General features: G+C 36.9%; 2 protein-coding genes across 3 annotated transcripts; both read left to right on the top strand.

Annotated features, from left to right (window-relative positions):
* Positions 1 to 343: 343 nt before the first annotated feature.
* Positions 344 to 4409, top strand: Ssrp (structure specific recognition protein). The gene is made up of 13 exons (XM_077443494.1): positions 344 to 718; positions 1205 to 1390; positions 1466 to 1681; positions 1760 to 1938; positions 2014 to 2253; positions 2329 to 2457; positions 2530 to 2688; positions 2768 to 2900; positions 2982 to 3175; positions 3250 to 3364; positions 3442 to 3645; positions 3729 to 3980; positions 4066 to 4409. Exons 1-13 carry the CDS (start codon positions 668 to 670, stop codon positions 4213 to 4215), a joined length of 2208 nt encoding a protein of 735 aa, XP_077299620.1. The 5' UTR covers positions 344 to 667; the 3' UTR covers positions 4216 to 4409.
* Positions 4410 to 7085: 2676 nt separating this feature from the next.
* Positions 7086 to 16175, top strand: HmgD (High mobility group protein D). Of its 2 annotated transcripts, XM_077443492.1 has the most exons (5): positions 10089 to 12968; positions 13030 to 14181; positions 14771 to 14954; positions 15035 to 15169; positions 15269 to 16175. In XM_077443492.1, the coding sequence occupies exons 3-5, from the start codon at positions 14805 to 14807 to the stop codon at positions 15332 to 15334; spliced, it is 351 nt and encodes a 116-aa protein (XP_077299618.1). In that variant the 5' UTR covers positions 10089 to 12968; positions 13030 to 14181; positions 14771 to 14804; the 3' UTR covers positions 15335 to 16175. The 2 variants fall into 2 exon arrangements, with proteins under 2 accessions (XP_077299619.1, XP_077299618.1); XM_077443493.1 differs by lacking the exons at positions 10089 to 12968; positions 13030 to 14181 and adding an exon at positions 7086 to 7205.
* Positions 16176 to 16871: the final 696 nt, after the last annotated feature.

Here is a 16871-nt window from a genome sequence, read left to right as displayed (position 1 = left end):
TGCGTACGAAAGGAATTTTGTTTTCGTCGAGGCGTCGAATTTTCTGGAATGCTTGATGGAAGTGGTTATTGACGCGTACGAGAGGAATTTTGTTTTCGTCGAGGCGTCGAATTTTCTGGAATGCTTGATGCTGTTCCGCTCGATGTATTTTGTTGTTGCGGAATATTCTCGAAGGTTTCGATGACGATGACGACGACGAGATTCCTACAACCTGTTTAATGAACTGTGAATCTCATTTTCGTGTTCAAAATGATATTACAATATCATTTTAATTGTCAAAATCAATCTCTAATTTTGACATTCAATTTATAAAGCTGCAATTATAACGCACGGATGGCCATTATGTTTTATGAAACACGTGTTACCACTAGCTTTATATTCGAAAGCGCTAGTATTTCGCTTGTTTAGTCAGGTTACAGATGACGCTTTGTGTAATTAGTCTGTACCAGTAATTCTGAAAATATATACAGTCGTATATAACTAGAAAACCGTAATTTAAGTTGTATACGATTTATTGCGTCGTATCACAGTGTTCATATACAACGCGCTGTGCTACCACTCTCTCAGTCTGTCACCAAAACAATTATTCTTGTGGTGATCTCGGTGCCGCTGGGCCGGTGCTCTTGATTCTTATTTCTAACCCACAGTTCATTTATTTGCTAGCGAGATGGAATTTTTGGAGTACTCTGATATATCAGCTGAAGTAAAAGGCTCCATGGTGAGTATCCAATTCCCATAACTTGTCGTTTCCATACGTTCCTTTCCGGCATCGTACATAACCTCTCGATTACGGTGTGAAAGTCATTTCGCGCCAAAAATGTCATCATTATCTTCAATATGTATCCTTCCTAAATTTTATTTTTTATCCCATCCTTAAAATCTATTACGCCGTCATGGATAAGATAAAACCGAAGCTACATACACATGTCTAAACTTGTTTGACAACATAAATCATTTGTTTAAGATATAAATGTCAAAATAAGCTTGATGCTAAGACACCCTTTCTAATTCTAACGCCTACACATTCAAAGCAAAAGATTGATTATCTAATTGACTTTCAAAGTCCTATATTGTTTATACTAACATTACCCAAAGATTTCGCCGGAGAATATGTACATTGAAGATATTGAATGTAAATTTTGTTTATACCCTATGACTGTTCGTCCTTACTTGCTCTTTTAATCGAATTTATTTTATTGTTTAGGTGCCTGGACGATTAAAGATGACAGACCAAAACATCATATTCAAAAACAGCAAAACTGGAAAAGTAGAACAAATCTCTTCCAACGACATGGAACTTGTAAATTTCCAACGCTTCGTCGGCTCTTGGGGATTGAGAATATTTATGAAGAATGGCATTCTTCACAGATTTGGTGGTTTCAAAGAAGGAGTATGAAATTTATCTAAAAATTTTACATTGTATCTGAATCAATTTCACATATTTACAATACTTACTTTTTTTCAGGAGCAAGAAAAAGTTGCCAAGTTTTTTAAATCAAATTATGATAAGGATATGTTAGAAAAGGAATTATCGTTAAAAGGCTGGAATTGGGGTACAGCCAAATTTACTGGAGCTCTTCTTAGTTTTAATGTCGGCAGCAGAACAGCTTTCGAAATTCCATTGAATAATGTCTCTCAGTGTAATACAGGGAAAAATGAAATAACCTTGGAATTCCATCAGGTATTGCATTTAACATATTTAAAAAAATGTATAGTTTGTGTTTTCAATTTGTAACATTTGTAAAATTTCTTATTTCAGAATGACGATACCCCCGTCTCATTAATGGAAATGCGCTTTCACATTCCGACTAGCGAAATGGCTGGTGATCTTGATCCTGTGGATGCATTCCATGAACAAGTTATGAACAAAGCTAGTGTTATATCTGTGTCCGGTGATGCTATTGCTATATTTAGAGAATTGCAATGCCTTACACCTCGGTTAATACTTTTTTTTATATTATTCAGCAATAACATATAAAAATTCATTCTACTAACCTAATTGCTATTTTCCAGTGGTCGTTATGACATCAAAATATTCCACTCGTTTTTCCAACTTCACGGAAAGACATTTGATTATAAAATTCCAATGACTACTGTACTTCGACTGTTTTTGCTGCCCCATAAAGATTCAAGACAAATGTTTTTCATTGTCTCGTTGGATCCCCCGATCAAACAGGGACAAACCCGCTACCATTTCTTAGTACTACTTTTTGGTAAAGAAGAAGAAACTACTATAGTATTACCATTCTCAAAGTAATATATTTTTTTTATTTGTTTAAATATGATTATTACCGTCTATTTACAAATATAAAAACATTATAATTTTAGAGAAGAACTAAAGGAAAAGTATGAGGATAAAATCACAAAAGAATTATCTGGTCCTACTTATGAAGTTCTAGGTAAAATAATGAAAGTTATTATTAACAGAAGATTAACAGGTCCTGGAAATTTTGTTGGGTAAATTTACTTTTCAACTGCTTATGTTTTATTTCTATTTTTCAAATAGTCATATTAAAATATTGATTTCAGTCACACTGGGACTCCTGCAATAGGTTGTTCTTATAAAGCTACAGCTGGTCTATTGTATCCTTTAGAAAAAGGCTTTATATATGTTCATAAGCCTCCGATACATATTCGTTTCGAAGAAATCGCCTCAGTTAACTTTGCCAGGAGTGGTGGTTCTACACGGTAATATTCAAAAAGGGTTATCAAAAATAAAGTATACAAAGTTAAATTACGTGTACTAAAAATTTTTCATAACTTACAGATCTTTCGACTTTGAAGTAGAATTAAAGTCAGGAACCGTACACACTTTTAGCAGCATCGAAAAAGAAGAATATAGTAAACTTTTCGATTTCATATCGTCTAAAAAACTACACGTGAAGAATACTGGCAAATCTGTAATTATAAAATAAATGCCCAATTTTATCTATATACAATATGAAACATTTTTCTATGTACAATATGAAATATTTTTATAGGATAAACAATCGTACAAAGATGACTTTGGTGATTCTGATGCAGAAAATGAACCAGATGCATATTTGGCTCGTGTCAAAGCAGAAGCCAAAGAACGAGATGAGGACGGTGGTGGTGGAGAGGGCGGTGAGGATTCTGATGAAAGTACCGATGAGGATTTCAAACCCGACCAACAAGATTCAGATGTTGCTGAAGAGTAAGTTAATTAATAAGATATATGTACGTTAAATGACCATGTTGAGACGTATTTATTATATGAATTCGTTATAGGTATGATACTAACCACACTGATTCCGATTCTGAATCTGGTTCCGGAGGTGGTGCTGGATCTGATGGAAGTCAAAAGAAAAAGAAGAAGAAAAAAGCCAAGAGTGCAAAAACAATTGTAGGTTTCAGATTAATAAGCTTGATTATTTTATACATATTGTTTGGATGATTCTTATTGTGTAATTATTGTTACAGCCAGAGAAAGGTACTACTACACGTAAGAAGAAGACTTCTTCGCGTAAGAAAAAAGACTCCAATGCTCCAAAACGTCCTACGACTGCATTTATGATATGGTTGAACGAAACTCGTAAGGATATAATGGAAGAAAACCCTGGTATTAAGGTTACCGAAATTGCAAAGAAAGGAGGTGAAATGTGGAGAGAAATGAAGGATAAATCGGTAAATATGTCAAAATCATAAATCAAATTATTTATTGGTGATATTTCTTTTCTACATGTTTTTTATTTCACTTTTTTTTTTAGAAATGGGAAGAAAAGGCCCAAAAATCCAAGGATGACTATGTAAAAGCCATGAAAGACTATAAAGAAAGTGGTGGAAAAGCATCTAGTGCCGAAGAAGACAGTGGTGTTTCAAAGCCAAAAAAACCCAAGAGTAATAATATTAAAAAGGAAGTGCCGGCTGGTAGAAGTTCTGGTGGTGGTACCGAATTTAAAAGTAAGGAGTATATCAGTGATGATTCATCGACATCAGAAGATGAAAAGTCCAAGAAAAAGGTTTGTAAATTCATTTACGATACGCATATGTAGCTTAATAATTCAAATGGAATTGTAATTTTGATGGTTTTTTTTTTTGTTTTAGGGTAAAGGTAAAGATAAAGATAAGAAATCAAAAGGAAAAGATAAAAAACCTTCAGCTAGTAAAAAATCTTCATCCGAAAAAGATTCAGCTGCCTCTAGTGAAGAGGAAGGGGAAGAAGAAGAAGAGGAAGTTAACAGTGATAGTGATTAATTTATTTTCTTTTTTTTTGTGTATTATAATTTAATAAAATAAAATGATCTTTATTTTCTAAGAAGTGGCTTGTTTTTTTTTTTTTTTTTCTATTTTTATATGAATTTTCAAAAATCTATATTATGACAAAAATGAGTTTCTATCTCTGAATGACATTATCAACCTTAAAGCTTTCTAATAAAACTATAAATATGAAAATTGTATTTGATCAAAAAAATTGTTCATTTAATTTCTAATATAATATAAATCTAAAATATTTATTTAGATAATCTAAAGGAACACATTTCCAAATATATACATAATTCATGGATTGGGGGGTCTACTCCATTCGACCGACTATATGAATTTCAAAATTTCTCGTCTGCTTGAACAAGACTATACAAAAACGTTTTTTTTTTGTTTATATATACATATTGTACATAATATCTTTGAAATGCGAAAAATATTGTGATCACCGATTATAAAGCTATGAAAACACCTTAGAAAACATTCGAAAATCAATTCTTATTATATTTTTGTAATATAACTGTAAATGCTACCTCGTAAAGTAAGTATTTCACTCTGTAAAACATTTTATATATGTGTTTTTTATCCCTAATACCGAGCAGACGAAAAAAATGTAGAAGTTCGTCAAGTCTAGTTGAGTTGAGAAAACACGAATCCGTCAAACCTGGCGCACTGATACATTGGATATCACTGTGCTACTCTTAACATTAAATTATTTGTATTCTCATCCAGTAATGTGGTCAGTAAATGATATTTGAAACGAATTTTAATATATACAATATTGAAATTATGAAATTCAGTAGTTTTTATTTCACAAAATCACGATACTATCACCGAAGGATTTGAGAAATATATCTTTAAGATATATTTAAAGACGTATTAAATCTTTAAGAAAGTTTTAGAATTCGCAAGTGTTTGTTTTCTCATCAGTTCCATTCAATGATTTCTACGATTACTATAATACAATATATATTTTTTTCAATCTACTTGATATCTACAAGAAAACCATAAAATTTTCATACCAAATTGAAATATAGAATGTTGTGATATTGTCTTTGTAAATTAATAAGATCGTAAATAATATATAATTGACAACAATGAAAATGGTCGGTAACATTTACGAGAATTAATTCGCTGTACGTAGTGTGCTATATATGTATGTATGTAGATCAAAATTAATGATCAGTAATTCGCTCACTGTTTTAAGTATTTTTTGAGAAATAGACTATTAACAAGTAGGCAGTGACCGATAATATTATTTACTGGGCATCTATTTATTTATTAATTCTCTTTTATAAAATAAAATATATGTAGTAGAAAGGAAAATGGTGTACAAAAGCCATTTTTGGGTTATCAACATCGAAAAGTTATATCACACAGATATGTGCCTTGTCTTATAATATACAACAAATTGCAAAAAAAAAAAAACAATAGTAAATATAAAGAAAAGTGCGCTTTTAGATGCTTAGACCTCAAAAAATAAATTTTATTTTTATCTTTTCGTTATTTATTTCGTCTCTTAGTTTGATCGACTGTTTACAAAATTAGATATAATAAATTTAAGTAATTATTAAATATTGGGATGACTAATTAGAGTTAGAGACACTGCGTTATTATTTGATGCTTTATTGATGAATTGTACTTGGTATTCCACTTTATCGTAGAATGGCAGAAGTTTACAAAAAGAAAATAATCCATATCTTTAATTTTTTCTTTAATCTTGGGTGGTACTATTATTTTGAGTATTTTTTAAATTTAGTAGATTTGGTTTAAGTGCGTACTTCCGTAACTGCTCAGTCCATACAAAATTACAGATACACCTAGGCGTTTTGTATAATAATGATAATAAAATAGAAAAAGGGACTTTAGATTTAATTAAAAATAACATAAGAAACTAATTTTATGCTATTGGTCCATTTTAAGCGATTATCAATGATAATTTTTAAGAATGTTTGGTTTTCGACAAGTTTTATAGACGCAGAAATGCATATGGTTCGGTGATTATTCCGCAAAAAGCGATCTCGCTCAAGTCACTAAAATCTCGATCACGGAACATCTGACAGCCTAAAATTCCATCATACTAACGAAAACTCGAGTGCCAAATATTCCGCATTCGCGGTTTTCATAGCAAAAATTGTCTTTGAGACCATCGCAATGTGACTAATAATTCAATTACCACCAAAAATAAATACATTTTTTTTTGTTGCTGTTAACACATTCTATTGTTCTCATTCAAAATAAAACCGTCGATAATTTTTATTTTTAATAACTTTTGATGATAATTTTTTTTTAAAAATTGGTCCAATTTTGGAGGAGAAAATAGGAGAATACGAAACCTCGATTTTGTTGATTTAAAATACGTATTATCTGGTCGAAGCGCAACTGTCGCATTCACTCAATATCGAAGAAAGGAACGGCAAAAAAATTAAGGTTTCGGGTGTACAGCCTTCTTAATGTATGCCAGTTTCTTTCGAATAATTTTTCACAATTGGATACAAAATTTCCGTTTATTTCGTCAGGTATGCAAGCCGCTGGGAAAAATACATACGCACGCATACAAGCAATCCACCGAGTTGGCATTTAAACGTTTTTACGAGTCAAAAACCGGCTCAATCGAAAGGGTAGGGCTCGAGATCGAGACGGCACCGAAAGAAAAATTGATTGAATCGAGCCGAAAATCAATAATCGAGGTGTGTCGAAAAGAGCGAATCTGGTGAGTTGCGATGCGTGGCATTTTTCAGTTGGCAACACATTTGAAATATAGCAGCGCGGCGACGGTTGTACTAGACGCCGTTATATACTATTATAGAAAGCGTGTTGTCTCTGTCTGGCGTGTGAGCGAGGCGTCGTGCGTCCCCCTCTACGGCTGGCTTGGAGCGGCTCTCGGTGGGCCCGAGCGCGTCACTTGCCCACTTGCCCCAGACGCTCGTATCGAGTTGTAGCCGAGCCGCCTTTGCCGCAGCACTAGCACGCAGTTTTCGCACGTAAGTCCCCCGCAATAAAGGCGTTTATAGCGAAACACGCGGTCACCTGCCACGCGCTTTCGTCCCAACGTTTCTGTTACGTGTTTTGGCGGGAGATTTTCACCTGCCCCGTAACGTCGACCACAATTACATCACGTCCATTTATATTCGACACAAATCTCGATGCGATCGTCTCCTTTCCCCAAATGCGACATTTTCTCGACGCTGTCGCGATTTGCGATTTGCGAACGCGCTAATAAATTTTCGTGCATGTAACGTGTTTTCCGCCGATGCGCCATGTCGGACCGCTTTCCCGTCTTCAAGGCTGCCATTGTTCCGAAATTAAAATACAAAAATTAATTCATATTATATATTTTCAAAATCAATATGTAATTATTTTTTTTGTATTATAAATTAACTATTCATTTGTTTTGGCCTTAAAATGTTTATTTACGTTAACGCATCGTGCTTTTCCATATTTTATCACATCATCAGCGCTTCTCAAACGTGGAATAATTAAAATATTTTTTTACACGGAAACGTGTTCTGCGTTTCATTTTTTTTTTTTATCATTTCGCGTGTACTAGAAACAGGTGTACTGACCAGGTGACAAATGCCTGCCTATGAATTCTACGGGGTGGCGAGCAATGTTCTGTAACTTAATACAAGTATATTTCGTTCGATAAAGCACAATATTATCACAAAATCCGCGTGTCGTATTCCTATCTGCGCGCGGCCATTTTCTGCGTCTTGCAGAAAAGAAACGCTTATCGGATAGAAAACTGTGTACGCGAAAGAAGACAACGGGCGCATTGTACCAAGTCGACGAAATGCTATCTCACAACAATACAACTGAAAACCTTGCTAATAATTTTATTTTTAAACACTTCTGGCATAAAATTAACTGAAATAAATACATTTTTTATAAGTTAACACTATTATTGATTAAAAAAACAAAATTCAATACATCATTCGTAAAATTGTAAGGTGAGGAGAGTTTTGTTTGGCTTCACTCTCGGTTTAAGCTTTTGTATGTACATAGCTGGTAGAAACTCTGAAACTTTTCGTCGAAATGTTTCTATTTCATAATTGAAGAGTTGACTTTTTAGTTAGCAAATAAAAAACTGAATAATTGGCTATTTTTTTAGCTTTAAATTTGTTACTTTGAGCGTGCGTGAATACATTTAAAAAAAATGTACGTGCGTATTGAAAATGCCTTAAAAGCTTACATTTAGATAAAGGTGTATTTTATATAGTTTTCTGTGGATATTCACCACAATACTAATCGCTATTAGTTATTTTTCAAAATGATGATTTTATGTTTTATTATTTTCCTTACATTATGTTTTTTGTTACAAATTAACATAAAAATTCATTTTCCATATTTTGCGGAAAGAAGGCTTCTCCAACACGCTCTTATAATTTTATTCGAGCCAAATTCATCCATTGGATTCCACACATTTTTCTAATTTCGTCAGCCCAACGCACTTGTGGCCTGGCCTTTAGTTGCTTCCACATTCTGTTGCGTACCATATGAGCATCTTTCCCGCCATTTTTTTTATTTTTATTTATCTATATACTTTAAATCAAAATATACACAAAACCATTTCTATTCATTTATTCAACATATATATCGAAATGATCTAAATCTGATAAAAAATAAAATACACTTTTTTTTGGTTTATCGCTCAAATGGAAGACTTTTTTGAAATTATGTTAGGCATATAACTCCGTTAAAATATCGTAAAATAAATCAACCTATTGATATTAGAGTTAGCATATTCAATTAAAAACCGAAATTTGAAAAGCATGGCAGAAACCGATGATTGCATTATTTTTAACTCAGTGGGGGCCTCAAATTTCAAATACGCCTGGGGCCCCCCATTTACTTGATCCGCCACTGTTAATATCATACACATGTTTTAAAGTGTTTGAAATTGACAATGGTGAACCCATTTTTTTGTCCAAATAGAAACCGACCGTTATCCTTTTTTATAATGTTATTACCAATATAATATATAATTTCGAAAGAGACTTTGTATGTAAGGTTTGGTTGCGAGCATCAAAAACAAATCAACGTTTCTATGACGACGATATCGATATCGTAGAATATTTTTTTTGCATTTCAAAAAAAGGACGATATTTATATTACAAACACCGGGCGAAGCCGAGTAAAACCACTAACATTATAAAATTGTTCGAAAACTTACGTAAAGTAAACGTCTTTTTTTCCTATTTAATTTATTTTTACCTATTAAGGCGTATAGGTATCGGTAAGTCTCAGTACCTGAACTTTTGCTTCTTTTTTTTGTTGTAAATAGTAAATTTTCTCAAATCCTTTTATTACAATAGCTAAAATGCAGCAATTTGAAAGTGTATAGCAAGACCAAAAGCGAAACATACATATTTAGCAAAATTTCTAATGGTTTCATGAGTAATAATAAAAAAATAATGTTTACTATTAGATTTGCCATGTTCGAAAAAGCTGTTTATATTACAAACACCGAGCGAAGCCGGGTAAAACCACTCAATAACATTATAAAATTGTTCGAAAACTTATGGAAAGTGCGTCTTTTTTTCTTTATTTTAGCTATTAAGAGGGCTGCACCCCAACGCCTTGTCCATACAATCGTATTAGACTTCTCCTTTCCTCAATTATGGCACCTAAAGCAATTATTTTTTAATATGCTATGGATTTATTGATTGTTTGATTAATCAAAAAAATAGAAACATGCCTATGGTGGATATAAATAGCACATTAAAAATAATTTCTCTAGTGCCATAGTTGAGGAAGGGAGAAGTCTAATACGTTTGCATGGACAAGGCGCTGGGTCCTAAGGCGTATAGGTATCGGTAAGTCTCAGTACCTGAACTTTTGCTTTTTTTTATTGTAAATTTGTCAATTTTCTCACATCCTTCTATATTACGATTGCTAAAATGCAGCAATTTGAAAGTGTTTAGCAAGACCAAAAGCGAAACATACACATTTAGCAAAATTTCTAATGGTTTCATTATAACGAGTGTGGCGAAATACCTCAACAAGTCCCTAGAGTTGGTCCGTCACAACGAAATTTGACTAGAATGAAATTAGCCTCGGGTAGAATTTCACACAAAAGGAAAGTCGAACGGTACCTTTCCACGGATATTATTCGAGGGGGTGCTGGGGCAATAAAGTTGCGGAAAGTGTGGTGTAGTACAGGGCGAGAGTCGACGCTCGCCCCGCGGCCAACTGCCCTCAGACTTTGGGTCGATACGAAATACATACGCCCGTTTGGGTCGCTATTGCATCGACCCCTCTACATACCCTTCTCTACACCGTTTCACCTACATAATCCTACATTCAATCCTAGCCAATTTTCATCAAATTTTCACCTCCATACATATTTCACGTACATATCTAAGTACCTTAGTACCTCGCGAACAAGCCGGCATATAACGCACTTACTTGCAAATCTTAGCCGGGCGCGCACGCAAGCACGCCTTGCCAAATCTGCACTTTGCAAAGCTGATACCGAGCAGAGGTATACATTGTAATCTCGACTTTCTACAAGTACAAAAGTAAGTGTACATTATATTATTATGGTTTTCATTTCATCATTTTTTTGTTGTAATTTTAACGGTATTTAAAAAGGGAAAAAAAACCGTATCTTTTGCACCCTAAAAGTAATTTAAGCCTGTCGTTTTATACCTGAGCTACCTGAAAGTGCGTCGATGCGTGCGACAAATGCCTAAAACACTATGCGAAATATCTACATAGCATAGCATAATGCAATAAATTATAAATACTAAGGACACTTTATTTATTTCGCTCGAAGAATCACTGCTTCGTTCTTCTCTCCCTTCTAGAGAATCCCTTTATATATATTGTTAATAGTTTCCGTGTCCCTTCTATGTATGCGAAGGGAACCTTTTTTGTCAGCCGTTTCGTGTGTGACAGTTACTGAACTTTTCAAACTGCATATGTGGGAATGTATTTCTACCGGCTTTTTTTTTTTTTGTTTGCTTTATTTTTTCAAAAGATATTATACCACTGTTTCGATAGGAGCGTGTGACTCGTAACTGGAAACATTATTTCTAATCATCGATCTTCAATTCTCGTTTATACGGCGCAGTAAAAGCACACTAGACCAGGACCCTATTAATCCTAAACGGTAAAAGCTTCAGTCACGCACTTAGTAAAAAAACTTATAGAAAGGGGTACAGTATCTGATATCGCTTGCACTTTCAACGGAAGCTTTTTGCTGGGTGCTTTAAAGAATTGTGTACAATTTATTCACATACACACATACAAAGATCAAATAAATTTAATTGTATTTTATGACTCGTTTCGTTTTTGAGCTTGCCTTTGCCTCTGGTGCTGCATACTTGCATTTTGAACTAGTAATTTATGGGAGACCCGTATTGGAGTATGCATGTAGGATGCATTCTCAGAATATTTACATTGCTCTCTACCGTCTCGGTTTATCCGAATTTTTATTACGAGGATTTTCTGTTTTACTTCGCAAACGATTGAGCTAAATTTCCTACAATCTTCCGATCGTTTTGAAACTTTGCTAGGCCTAAACTATGTAGTAGGCTTATATGTTTGACTTTTCGCCACGCACTCGTCTTATCAGATTTTAATTGTTTAAACGCCTATAACTTTTTATTTTTCACACTAGCTATATATATAAAAATCAATCAATTTAAACCCCAAAACGGGAACGGGAAAACAGGAATGAAATAAATAAAGGCATTGGAATGAAATAATTTCAAATATGTTTGCGTCGCGCCACCTGCGTTGTTAGGGTAAAATAAACAAAAAATTGAATAATTCCTGCATTTTCCGACAAATTATCATTACTGTAATTTAATTTGAAGCTGAAACATTCAATTATCGAGAAACGGGACCGGGAATTGCATACGTTATTGTGGCATTGCAAAGCATGCCGGGTTCAGCTAGTATCTTATAAAGTTTGCATTATAGGCTCTCATAATCTCTCATATATATTTTTATTTCACTCGGGTTATTTAGAGTTGGGCTTTGATTGTGTCGTCTGTGGATCACTTTGAAGTTTGGGAAGTTAGTTCGGAAGAGTTTGCACGCTTTGCAATATATAGGATAGATAGATCAATAAACGTTTCATTCGTCAACCTGTTGCATATATTCGCACGGCGAAGAAAACTTCCGCATTGGGAATTTGACACTACTAGATAGTGACTTTGGATCATTTTTTTTATTTTTATTATCTGGTCGAATTCGGATTTATCGGCGCTCGTTTACAACGTAGCGGATTAATCCGTTCGAAATGCGATACGGGAACGGCGATACGGGAAAATGTGGACATAATCGATGGTGAAAATGGCGACAAAGGAGATGCGTTCGTCTTGTATGTAATTAATTGTGGATTTATCCGGATCGTTCGATTCCCGAAGCGACCTGCGTGCAATTTGCAACCGCTAACGATGGCGTTGGGTTAGAGAGAGACGGGAAATGATAACGGCGGCCGCACCGAACTGATAACGCTCGGCCATTATTTTGTTCGCGACCATTCGGAAATAGGTCTCTCTTTCTTTCCCCGATTGCATCTCGACGAATCGTTACCATTCCATAAATAAATTAAATGCACCGTTTCCTTAGGAAAAAAACAGACTCTTTTGTTTCTTTTTTTTTTTCGTATACATTTGAATTTGATTTTCTTTTGTTTCATTTTTCATGCACGCGTTTAAGATTCAAATTCAGTAGGAATTTTTGTATGGGGTCGTTTAAAGTTAGAGTGACTCTGAGATTTCGCGATTAATTATGTATATGAACTCAATTTCATATAATTATTTCATATAATTAAATTATTTCATATAATTAAAGTTCATATAATTATGTATATGAACTCAAAGTGACTCAATAATACCAAATTGACTTTAGTGTGTATGTATTCATAATTAAATCCCGTAGTTTTCTGGTTGGTATTACATTGGTATTACGCCAATTTATTTACTTATTTACTTAAGCATACACTGTTTGGACTTATTTAGTTGTTGTAATAGCTATTATCAATGCCGAATATGCGGACATGGTCCACATGTATGGCAGGCTAATGATAGTGAATCGATGGTATATTGTATCAAGAGCGTTTCTCGAATAGAATAGAGCACCTAAAGTTTGACACATATCGTCGCCTCGGTGTTTTTCGAGAATCCGGGACGAGTAGAAAGCTCGTTCCAGAGGTCGATGCATATGTTATAAACGGCACTCGGGAGATATTCGAAATTAATTTTCAATACCGGAGTGGATGTCGTGTTCTTGTTGACGATTCTGGACGTGATACAATATGGAAACATATGGTAGTTTTTCGTCGTTGAAAATATGCATTCGGGTGTGTGTGTGCATAATTTTGGTCTTCGTTGTGGGGAAGAAGCGTTCTTTTATTTAATTTTCGGTCTGGTGTTTTAGGTGTCCGTATAGTGTGCGATGCGTCTAATTAGCTAGAAAGTAGTCGTCCATGTTGAAAGATGATGTAATTTGTGGGTTTTTATCGATTTTCGGTGAATTATTCCGATATTTGTTCGATTGGGACGAATCGGCGACGAAAAGTTTAAGGGCGCTGTTGCTTTTAGCTGTTGTTGCGGTTCTCGCGAAGGAGCGAGCGCGGGCTCGAAAAGTCAAAATGGTTCCGAGGGAAAATAGCGCTTAGCGTCGGGTCGGCGGCAGTGGGGCGCTAGTGGGTGTCGGCGAGCAGTCGATAAGGGCGAGAGCCGTATGCGCGTGGGGTCCGTGTGTTTGTATTTGGCGCGTCGGTTGGCAGGCGTGCCGACGCAGCGTTTGAACGGTTTGCGGAGCGTGACGCGCCGGTAGAGAGCCGCGGCCGCCGCCAGTCGCCAGCCGCCAGTTGGTCGGGGACGTCGTAGAGGCAGGACCTATTCGACTCAGCCGCCGCCGCCGCAGCCCAGCCCAGCCCAGCCCCAGCCCCAGCCGCAGCCCCCGAGCCTCGAGCCCCCTCGCCCTCCGCCCCACGCTTAGGTGAGCCCCCGCCTGCAGCGCTCGCTCGCGCCCCCCAGCCCGCATCGGTACCCGTAGTATGGAGTGTTCGCACGCGGCCATACTTTGTATAGCGTGGGTCCGGTCGACGCGGCGTCATCTTCGGCGCCCGATTTGGGCAGCACGTTGTTCGGGCGGGGCGGAGTCGCCGAATGCGCGCCCCCGCCTCGGACCCCCTGCCGCCGCCCCCCATTCGCGCCTTCGCCCCCCGACGCGTATTTCGTGCCAAATTCCACGAAAACAAAATGGCTTAGCCTGCGCGCGGGCCCATTACCGGCCCGCTTTATCGCGCGTCACGCTTTATACTATTTTTAACGATTTTCTCGACGGATTTCGCTGGCAAAGTGTGCATCGGGATCGGGACGACGCGGGGGGCCCATCGGGGCGCAGCCCCCGGTGCGCCCCCGCCGCTGGGGCGTTTTCCCGCCAAAAGCGTTGTTCGCGGCGCGCGCGTGTCAACAACGCGCGCGCCGTCCATAACCCGCCACCGCGCGCACTCTTCTCTTCGCCACTCGAACACTTTTCCATTTGCATTTGCACTTCACTCACGTGTGCACTCGTTCTTTTCCAGGTTGAAACCGACACAAACACAAACCATCATCACCATGACTGAGAAACCGAAGCGTCCCATGTCCGCGTACATGCTGTGGCTCAACAGCGCGCGTGAACAGATCAAGTCCGAGAACCCCGGACTCAAAGTCACAGACATTGCCAAGAAAGGCGGAGAGATGTGGCGAGCGATGAAGGACAAAACCGTAAGTTATCGTAACTCCCAATTTCCAGTTTCGTCATTCTCTCCTTGCCCCTTATTAATTCGTTATGCAACGCGTTACAGGTATGGGAAGATAAAGCAGCGAAGGCAAAAGAACAGTACACGAAAGATCTAGAAGCGTTCAACGCCAACGGAGGAGGTGGTGAGCCCAAAAAGGCCGCCAAGCGAGGGAAGAAAGTCGCCAAGAAACCCGTAATCGTAAGTCCAAAAATGCGAGCTTCGCCAAAACTTGATATATGAAAAAATTCCATCGCATCCTTTGTACTTATGTGGTTTTTTTTTCTTTGAATCTTACAGAAAAGCAAAAAGAAGAAGAACGAGACAGACGATGAAGAATCTGAAGAGGAAGAAGAAAGCGATTGATCTCTCTCACGTCACTTGTTTTCTGTTCATTATGAATAATTATAATAATATTAAATTCAGTTCATGTTTATTTATTGTCTGTAATTATTGGTGCCTTATTACGGGCGCCACATATGCAAATTCAGTAGTCATATAAAATTGATGGGCCGACGCGCCGAGGGTGTCGTACGATGCTGTTAATTCGGTTGTGCCCCCAGCGCGCTCGCCCCTGTCCGTCGTTGGAATTTTTTTTTATGTTTTCGTTCACTTTTGTAACTTCACACATCCTCGAGTCTTGTCGTTGTCATCGTTTGATTTCATAATGTATCTATGTTATATATATATTATTGTTCATCTCTCCCTCTCTTCCCTCCGAGTGGGTGTATATTATTACAAATTGTATTAAGGTATCGCTCTCATTGTATGTAATGTTAAGTACTTTTAGCGTTTAGTAGCAGTTATTGTGCCGTGAGCGGTAAGAAAAAACCTACCTCTTAAAAAAACTTTGTGTAAATTTGCAAAAGAAAACCATTTTTTATATATTATAACTAATATTAAAAAAAAAAAAAACAACTGCAAACCAAAACGTTGAAAAATCTTAATTATTAAGGTGTATTGACTGAGAGAAGTTGTATGGGGTACTTTCTGCAATGCGTGTACCTGCGTTAAGTTTAAGAAGATAATTTTTATAGTTTTTCCAGGTTTTTTATTTTTTAGACTTGACGCATAGGTAGGTTTTCTTGGATTCGGTTTGTCTCAATTGTCTTGGTGTTATTTTGTAAAGAAATAGCATTCCTCGTGTCGAGTGGTTTTACATGTTTAACAAAAAGTAATTTTCTTATAAATAAAATAAATGAATATTTTTTATATTGTCTTATCATTTTTGAGTTCCCTACATCCTTATTTGTCCTTAAAGAAAAGTTTTCGTTTACTATGAGGAAACTTGAAAAGTTTCGACACGAAGTTCGTACTCTAAAGCTGACGAATGAAACTTTGGTATATCTGGCCCTCGAAGGGAAATGAACTTGAATGGAGCTTATGCTATGCCGCTAAGACATTGAACCTGCCGAGCTGATGCATCTTTTTAGAGACAACACGTGGGTAACGGCAGGACGACCATTGTATATTCATCCAGTCGACGATATATAGATTGGTTAAGGCTCGCCATTGGTGAGGGGAACGCTTGTAGCGTAAGTATGTCGGTCAGTAGGTTTCTGGAATTTGATAATGGCGCCTTCTTAGAGTTGTGCGAAGGCGCCAGTTTCGCTGCGCAGGCGCTCTACCCGATCCTTTGTTCTCATAATATCGATCCGATTGTTTTTTAAAGTGGAGCGCGAGCGCGACACTCAAAACTCCAACTTTCAGACGCAAATGCGTGCCCGACTGAAATTCCCACCCCCGAGGGGTCAACGGCCGATAGCCTACTTTCGTACGATTTGTCCAAATCTGGCCCGTATTTTTAGATGCGGCGGCCCTCGTGGCTGAACGTGCTCAAAATGGCCGTCTGCGAAGCGCACGTGAGCGCGCGCCCTGTTGGGGATCATGAAATTGACATTGA

This window comes from Arctopsyche grandis, chromosome 12 (genome assembly GCF_051622035.1).
Source record: "Arctopsyche grandis isolate Sample6627 chromosome 12, ASM5162203v2, whole genome shotgun sequence".
NCBI classification, from domain to species: domain Eukaryota; kingdom Metazoa; phylum Arthropoda; class Insecta; order Trichoptera; family Hydropsychidae; genus Arctopsyche; species Arctopsyche grandis.
Note: the sequence above shows the minus strand (reverse complement) of the source record. Positions and strands in the feature narration are given on the sequence as shown.